At 30.8% G+C, this 9,543-nt stretch overlaps 2 protein-coding genes across 2 annotated transcripts; both read right to left on the bottom strand.

The window, feature by feature from the left end:
• On the bottom strand, positions 4,904 to 5,380 carry LOC107615229 (protein MAIN-LIKE 2-like). The gene has a single exon (XM_016317327.1). It carries the CDS (start codon positions 5,378 to 5,380, stop codon positions 4,904 to 4,906), a length of 477 nt encoding a protein of 158 aa, XP_016172813.1.
• Positions 7,286 to 7,762, bottom strand: LOC107615230 (protein MAIN-LIKE 2-like). Its single transcript, XM_016317328.1, has one exon. The coding sequence runs from the start codon at positions 7,760 to 7,762 to the stop codon at positions 7,286 to 7,288; it is 477 nt and encodes a 158-aa protein (XP_016172814.1).

The following is a 9,543-nucleotide window of genomic DNA, read 5'->3' as shown; positions in this document are numbered from 1 at the left end:
AAATATTATTTAATTTGAAATCATATAAAGTTTCAAAATTAATACTTAAATAAGAGTTAAGACTAATATTCTTCATTTCTATTTTATTCATAAAACTTCTATAATATATAAAATTAAATATTTATGTTTCTGTTTTTATTAAAAAAAAGAATATGAAGTTGCTGGTGAAATTTTTTCTAAGAATATAATAACTGCTGCGGTGCTGCCTCTTTTTGTTCCTTCATTTTCCAATCAGTTACCGCCAATGACTAAAGTGATTATGACGAGAGAACTGGAAAATTGAATTGCCTAACTTTTCATCTTTTGAGTTGGACTTTGTTGCCAATTAATCATTTACTACTCAACAATCAACCTGTACATGCACATATTACATTTTTTTTTTTGATCAATTTCTTGCAAGGTTCTCGACCACAAAGGGAGAGATGGCATCACTATAGATGCCAAACAATCAACAACAACCATAACCAATGTATAAGAAGGACCACACACAAAGGGAGAGATGGCACATATTACATTTTATCTTACTCAATCATAATTAGCAAGGTCAAAATTCATATATAATTATTTTTATATAAAATTATGAATTAAAAATTATTTTTATGTAAATTTTCGCCAATTAAAAATACCGTAATAATAGTAGAGTAGCGAATCTATCACTTGAAAATTCGCTTGTTTTAAGCCAATAACATAAGGGATTATACTATGTGTATTCTAAAATCAGCCACTAAAATCAATCATCAGTATAAAATATATGTTAAAAATAAATTAAACCACACATATATTTACTATTTATACATAAATATATTGGTAGTTAATTTTAGTGGCTAATTTTGGTGTACAAATAGTATTTTTCTAATATAAAATAATAACAAGTTTTTATTTTTAAGTAGTTTTGAAAAAGTCACCAAAGTTGTATGTATTGTTAATATTTTTTGAAAATGAATATTATTTAATTATTTATTGTCATATCAATTACAATATTTAACTAAATCGTCTATTATATGTCTTAAAATTTCTTATAAACATGCATCATTATTATTTACGTGTCTTTTGTGTTATTTTGAACTCTCCACCACCATGTCTTACGGTGCATACTTCATCTCTATGGATATTAAAATGTTAAACTCAAACACTATAATTTTTCCATTGGCGTTCAACTAACGCCAAAGTTAGCAATTACAATAATCTTTCGCTCTTTCAAGTAAAAAAAAAATGCCTCAAAGTTTGTTGAAATGTTGGTATATGATCTAAGATTTGGACAAACATGATTAGTTAACAAATAACAGCAATCAGCTTATATATGGTGCCTCATGCCGACAAAATCAGAGGAAAAAAAAAAAGAAAGAAATTAAATAAAACTCAAAACTGAAGCTTAATTAAATTACAATTATTTATGGGGTCCGCTTTCTTTCCTTTGGTTTGGTAGGTTTAAAGCCTTGTTTGAAATCTTAGAAATGAATCAAAATGCTTTAAATATAGAGAAATTAGAGACAGACATGCATGCTCTTAAAAATTATTTAATATATATATATGTATTTTAAAAAATTTTAAAATTAACCATTGATTTTTTATTTTTTAGGAAATAGATATTGTTATTTTTGAATTGATAATGTCACTTTCACTCTAATAAAAGTTGTTGTTTATGTGTTTTGTATTAAGAATAAAATCTTCCGAATGAAAAAAACATTATCAACTTTAGAGTGACAATGTCTACTTTTATTTTTTTTAATATAACTATAAATATTTCTAATACAGACATTAAATAAGTTTAAAAGCATGAAAATTTCTTCTTAATTTCTCATTACTAGCAGAGGTTACCAAGTCACAATCATATTAGAAGCACCATATTTATGGCTCTTCACCAATTAATGGTGGAAGATGCATCTTGTGCAATTTTTTGGTGTCCTTCTTGTGCAATTTAATAGTGAAAATCACATAAATTTAAAAATGAGACAAAAAGGCCTAACATTAAATATTATTCTCAAAAAATACTTTAAAAATTGAATTTTGATACTATTTTTTGCAAGAATAATTAAAAAAATGAGATATCTTTATTCTTAAAATTTGATAATTTTTCACTAAATATATATTTTTTATGATTTTTTTGTCAACAACCAATAATATTTTAAAAAATTACAAAAAAATATATACTTAATAAAAAATCACTAAATTTTAACAATAAAATATTTTATTTTTCTGATCATGTTTGTAAAAAATTACATCAAAATTTAATCTTTAAATTTTTTTTTGAGAAATACATATTTAATAATGGATATTTTTGTCACGTTTTAAAATTATTTGAGGATATTTTTATCGATAGAAAAATTGGATACATTTTTTTCAACGATAAAATTATTCGAATGTTTTTTTGGTATTCACTAAAAAAATTATTAATCATAAAATATCATTTGAACAATTAAAAGATTTTAATATCACAAATAACTTCAAAAAACAAGTTATTTGTATCCAGCAAAGTTTATAACGTTTTAACAAATTTTACTAACTATTATCTCCTCGTTATTGAATTGGTGAGTATAGAAATGAATTTTCTCAATTTTTTTAAATTAAAAGTGTAAAATATAATTTTTTTAATTTTTTAATATTTTTTATATTTTTTATCCTATTTATAAAAAAATATATATAATAAAAAATTATATTTTATTTTGTCAAATAAAAAAATTGAAAAGATTTAATTATGACTAATATCTATCTATAAATAAAGTTTTAGAATAAAGTATGAAAACTGTCCATAAAAGATAATATTACAAATAAAATAAAAGAAAAACTAAAATTAGTTATCAAACGTACGTACACTACTATTTATCCTTTAGATGGATTTATTATATGAATTAAGATTTCATTTAGTAAAATTTTTATTCTTCAAAATTAGTTTACAAAAATTAATTTTTAAAAATTAATCTTTTAAAAATTGTAATATTTATGTTTAATAAATTAAATTTAAAGTATCGTTTTGGTCCCTAACGTTAAGGGTGAGAATCGAAATCGTCTCTCATCTAATTTTCGATTTAGAATCGTCCTTAACGTTTTTTTTCGTATTACAATCGTCCTTTTTAATAAAATTTTTAATTTTATTCCGAAACTACCCTTATTTTAATAAAAAATATAAAATTTAAAAAAAAATAAAAAAAAGAACGGGTTTTGGGGGAGGGGGCAAAGGAAATGCGTTTTTGTTGGGGTTGGGAGGGGGGGAGGAAACGCGGGAGGGAGGGGAGGAGGCCATCGCCATAGCCGCTGCCACCATCCGCCCACGAGCCGCCGCCAGAACCACGAACAGAGTGCGTCGCCGGGAAGGAGAGCCCGAGCTGCCGATCTATCCAGCCGTGGAGTGCGTCGCCGCCGTTCATGCATGCTCCTGCCGCCGCCGATCTACCCAATCGCTGTCGCTCCGTTCCTGCAACGCCGCTTGCATCTGTTTCTTTGTGCTTTGAATTTTTTATTTGGCTTTGTGCTTCTCTGTTGATTTGGCTTTGTGCTTGAATTTTCTGCTTCTGCTTTTCTTTCTTGTTGAATTTTCTGCTTTGTGCTTGAGTTTCTGCTTCTGCTTCTCCATTGTTGAATTTGTGCTTCTGCTTCTCTTATTGAATTTTCTGCTTTCTGTTTCTGGTTGTGTTGATTTAGTTATTGAATTTGTTGAATTTGTGTTGATTTGTTGAATTCTTGATTCCTTGATTTGTTGAATTTGTGTTGATCATGTTGTTATTCTTGGTGGTGGTGGTGGTGTTGGTATTGTTATTGGTGTTGGTGTTGGGATTGGTGTTGGTGTCGGTGGTGGAGGTAAAGGTGCCAATAGCAGGGAAGGGTATTTTTGTCCGAAAAATATTAAAAGGACGATTTTAATACGAAAAAAAACGTTAAGGACGATTCTAAATCGAAAATTAGACGAGAGACGGTTTCGATTCCCACCCTCAATGTTAGGGACCAAAACAATACTTACCCCTTACTTTAATAAGTACAAACAACGATAAATATATAATCGAAAATTAGACGGTTTCGATTCCCACCCTCAATGTTAGGGACCAAAACAATACTTACCCCTTACTTTAATAAGTACAAACAACGATAAACGATAATAATAAAATAATTTTTAAAATTTAAAAATATTATAATAGACATTAATAAAAAATTAAATTTAGATATTAATATATGAGATTATATTAAACTTTTTAATTTTGATAAGTACAAATCAATTTTAAAAAGCTCCTTTTAGGTGCTTTCAAAAGTACCCTCATTTTTAGAGTAAATGACATAAACAATGGATGTGCCAATTCTGTAACGTGGTGAAAAATCACCAATCTCTGTCTCTGCCATCCTTCGACATCAAAAAATTAATGTCAAATACGGCACGAAGTCAATACTGTACTTCACCAAACTGTGTTAGCACCTGATCTACCTGATGTCACTCTATGACAGCAAAATAGATCAATACCGTCACAGCCCTCTATAATGCCATATGTCATGGCTCTAGTATCTTGGGATGCACTACCTGAACGACCTCCGATGAGCTATATGGCATCCACGTGAACTGTTGAAGAGAAATGGTTCATACAGGTAATACATAAACAGTAAAAAGTTAAAATAACTTAATAAAATTTGAAAGCTAAAACACTTACATCCCCGGTTTGAAGTAAATCTATCTTGAGCCTTCATTGCGCGACTCTAAGCCTTTTTCGCTCAATGTTGGCTGATAACTTGATCACCTATGACCTAAGACATTTTTTCAACAATGACCATATACCGAAAAAATATTAACAAACATAACTATAAACATCAAATACCTCGACGCCAACGGCCAATGAAAGGCTTTAAATCCATCAGGCTTGAAAATCTGAAAACTGCTAGAAGATCTATGACTGAAAGAGCTACAATAGACCGGCCAATTTAACTACGTTCCTGTTGGCCACATGGCACATGCACCGATATAACAATGAGAAAGCAGCAGATCCCCAACTATATCGATCATGTCCTCTAGCCTAGCTACGTACGGTAGCCACCGAATGTGAAGACATGTACCAGACTTGTCACCAAAGAATTGAGTCGACAATAGCATCATGATGTACGCTCTCCCATACCTCCTAACTATATCTTCGCCTACACCCTGAGGAAGCTCACTGAGTGTATACTGCATCCAAGTGCATTTCATAGTGAACTTGTCGATGCAGTCCGCAGGAGGTATGATACCCAATAGCTCCTCGAACCAAGTCCATGTAGGTCGAATGGCTTCAATGTACCACTCAAAGTCTGTCAGACATCCACTGACGTACTCTTCGTCGATCGGGAGGCCTAACTGGTACGTCATATCCTGTAGCGTAACCGTGCACTCTCCGAATGACAATGAAAGGTATGCATCTCCTGACGTCATCTGTCCACAAATGCACTGGTTAGCGGCTCATCCAACCTAAACCAATGGTCGTTGAGCCTTGCAAGATGGTATAAACCGAGCATCTGCAAGTATAGTATGATCTTATCTTCTAGGGACATACCATGCTGCCTCCTTATACTGGTGATACATCAGGTGGGCTGTATAAAAATAAACATATTTTTTAAGAACCATATCCATTATCAAAACAATTTACTAAACAAATATTAAATAATGCATGTCCTTTTGGACAAAATACCCTAAACCCAAACAAATAAGATTACAATACCCATATCCTCAACAAATTCAAAAAAAATTAAATTCAAGTTAAATCTAAAATCACTTAAAATGGAGAATTCTAATAAAAAAATTTTAATGTAAAATATATTACAATCCTAAATCACTATTATCTCTAACACTTTTAACCTAAATTAAATTCTAACTAAAATTCTAGTCCCTAGTTAATCTAACATATAAAACTTACAAATTCTAACAAAACCTCTAATCACTACTCTAACTTGTTGTTATAGTTTTAAAATTCTAACAAACTACTAAAGCACTATTTTAACTACTATTTGTAGTTTAAAAATTTTAACTAACGCTTATGATCAAATATTCTAAGTGACTTAATTAATATTACTAACAATTCTATCTATCTTGGAGAAAATAAATTTCATTCATTAACCTCTTCATTGATACTACTAGTAATATTGGCAACTCCATCTAACTGGTAGATACGATTTGGGTCATCCTCTATGTCCGTAGTTTTGAATCTTGTGGTGTTATTGCCTAACTTTTCTCTCTTGGGTGTGATTTGAGGGTGGAAATAGTTGTGAATTGTAATTCGAAACAATTGAATTCGAATTGTATATATAGGCACACAACTAGTAAATCGAATCTACTTCATTCGATTTACCTAGCACTTCATTTCCTATAAATCAAAACTACTCAATTCAATTTACCATGGACTATAAATCGACACATTTTGATTCGAATTACCATGGGCCTTAAATCGAAACTCATTGATTCGATTTATTGTAGACTACTTCACTAAAACGGTACTTTTTCATAGTAAATCGAAGCTAATGAATTCGATTTACTAGTGTACCTACTAATTCGAATCCAATTGATATAGACATTAATAAAAAATTAAATTTAGATATTAATATATGAGATTATATTAAACTTTTTAATTTTGATAAGTACAAATCAATTTTAAAAAGCTCCTTTTAGGTGCTTTCAAAAGTACCCTCATTTTTAGAGTAAATGACATAAACAATGGATGTGCCAATTCTGTAACGTGGTGAAAAATCACCAATCTCTGTCTCTGCCATCCTTCGACATCAAAAAATTAATGTCAAATACGGCACGAAGTCAATACTGTACTTCACCAAACTGTGTTAGCACCTGATCTACCTGATGTCACTCTATGACAGCAAAATAGATCAATACCGTCACAGCCCTCTATAATGCCATATGTCATGGCTCTAGTATCTTGGGATGCACTACCTGAACGACCTCCGATGAGCTATATGGCATCCACGTGAACTGTTGAAGAGAAATGGTTCATACAGGTAATACATAAACAGTAAAAAGTTAAAATAACTTAATAAAATTTGAAAGCTAAAACACTTACATCCCCGGTTTGAAGTAAATCTATCTTGAGCCTTCATTGCGCGACTCTAAGCCTTTTTCGCTCAATGTTGGCTGATAACTTGATCACCTATGACCTAAGACATTTTTTCAACAATGACCATATACCGAAAAAATATTAACAAACATAACTATAAACATCAAATACCTCGACGCCAACGGCCAATGAAAGGCTTTAAATCCATCAGGCTTGAAAATCTGAAAACTGCTAGAAGATCTATGACTGAAAGAGCTACAATAGACCGGCCAATTTAACTACGTTCCTGTTGGCCACATGGCACATGCACCGATATAACAATGAGAAAGCAGCAGATCCCCAACTATATCGATCATGTCCTCTAGCCTAGCTACGTACGGTAGCCACCGAATGTGAAGACATGTACCAGACTTGTCACCAAAGAATTGAGTCGACAATAGCATCATGATGTACGCTCTCCCATACCTCCTAACTATATCTTCGCCTACACCCTGAGGAAGCTCACTGAGTGTATACTGCATCCAAGTGCATTTCATAGTGAACTTGTCGATGCAGTCCGCAGGAGGTATGATACCCAATAGCTCCTCGAACCAAGTCCATGTAGGTCGAATGGCTTCAATGTACCACTCAAAGTCTGTCAGACATCCACTGACGTACTCTTCGTCGATCGGGAGGCCTAACTGGTACGTCATATCCTGTAGCGTAACCGTGCACTCTCCGAATGACAATGAAAGGTATGCATCTCCTGACGTCATCTGTCCACAAATGCACTGGTTAGCGGCTCATCCAACCTAAACCAATGGTCGTTGAGCCTTGCAAGATGGTATAAACCGAGCATCTGCAAGTATAGTATGATCTTATCTTCTAGGGACATACCATGCTGCCTCCTTATACTGGTGATACATCAGGTGGGCTGTATAAAAATAAACATATTTTTTAAGAACCATATCCATTATCAAAACAATTTACTAAACAAATATTAAATAATGCATGTCCTTTTGGACAAAATACCCTAAACCCAAACAAATAAGATTACAATACCCATATCCTCAACAAATTCAAAAAAAATTAAATTCAAGTTAAATCTAAAATCACTTAAAATGGAGAATTCTAATAAAAAAATTTTAATGTAAAATATATTACAATCCTAAATCACTATTATCTCTAACACTTTTAACCTAAATTAAATTCTAACTAAAATTCTAGTCCCTAGTTAATCTAACATATAAAACTTACAAATTCTAACAAAACCTCTAATCACTACTCTAACTTGTTGTTATAGTTTTAAAATTCTAACAAACTACTAAAGCACTATTTTAACTACTATTTGTAGTTTAAAAATTTTAACTAACGCTTATGATCAAATATTCTAAGTGACTTAATTAATATTACTAACAATTCTATCTATCTTGGAGAAAATAAATTTCATTCATTAACCTCTTCATTGATACTACTAGTAATATTGGCAACTCCATCTAACTGGTAGATACGATTTGGGTCATCCTCTATGTCCGTAGTTTTGAATCTTGTGGTGTTATTGCCTAACTTTTCTCTCTTGGGTGTGATTTGAGGGTGGAAATAGTTGTGAATTGTAATTCGAAACAATTGAATTCGAATTGTATATATAGGCACACAACTAGTAAATCGAATCTACTTCATTCGATTTACCTAGCACTTCATTTCCTATAAATCAAAACTACTCAATTCAATTTACCATGGACTATAAATCGACACATTTTGATTCGAATTACCATGGGCCTTAAATCGAAACTCATTGATTCGATTTATTGTAGACTACTTCACTAAAACGGTACTTTTTCATAGTAAATCGAAGCTAATGAATTCGATTTACTAGTGTACCTACTAATTCGAATCCAATTGATTTGATTTACATTGAGAGAGTGTAAATTGAATCAATTTGATTCTATTTATATAGATATGCAAACGAGACATGCATGCGATCTGTTTGTATTTAGGACATTCATGTAATATTGACTTTTATCTCATTTGGTTAGATGAATTATCTTAATTTTTAAAAATTGCAAGTACAAATATATAGGCTTTTTAATTTACTAAACACAAAACGAGGTTTTTGTTCTTTTGAAAAATACAAAAATTTATAAAATTTTTTTTATCAAACCACGCCTAAAACTTTTGCATGTAGCAAACAATTTTTCTTTTTCCTTTTTTTACCGGTAACTTTGTCATCAATCAACCCTCTTTGGTTACTAGTTTGTGTTATTCAAATTGCTTTATCAAATATTATGCATGAATTTATTTGGTCATTAAAAATGTTGATATGAATCCATTAATCTTATTAATAATTATTTTTATTAATATGTCACAATTAAGTATCACGTGGAAAATAAAAAATAAGATCAAAATTTTGAAAATCAAACTGGTCATCAATCGATACACACGATAGAGTTAGATGTTTAAAAATTTAATCAATATTCATCAATATTAAATTTGATATAATAAAATAATATGTATAATTTTTTTTAAAAAAATTATTTTTATTTTTATTTGAAATTAG

This window comes from Arachis ipaensis, chromosome B09, assembly GCF_000816755.2.
Source record: "Arachis ipaensis cultivar K30076 chromosome B09, Araip1.1, whole genome shotgun sequence".
In the NCBI taxonomy this organism is placed as follows: Eukaryota; Viridiplantae; Streptophyta; class Magnoliopsida; order Fabales; family Fabaceae; genus Arachis; species Arachis ipaensis.
The sequence above is the reverse complement of the archived record's forward strand: the minus strand, read 5'-3'. Positions and strand labels throughout refer to the sequence as shown.

Bases quoted from the DNA above. Each gene is read 5' to 3' on its own strand.
- LOC107615229 (XM_016317327.1), bottom strand. From the start codon at position 5,380: ATGACGTCAGGAGATGCATACCTTTCATTGTCATTCGGAGAGTGCACG.
- LOC107615230 (XM_016317328.1), bottom strand. From the start codon at position 7,762: ATGACGTCAGGAGATGCATACCTTTCATTGTCATTCGGAGAGTGCACG.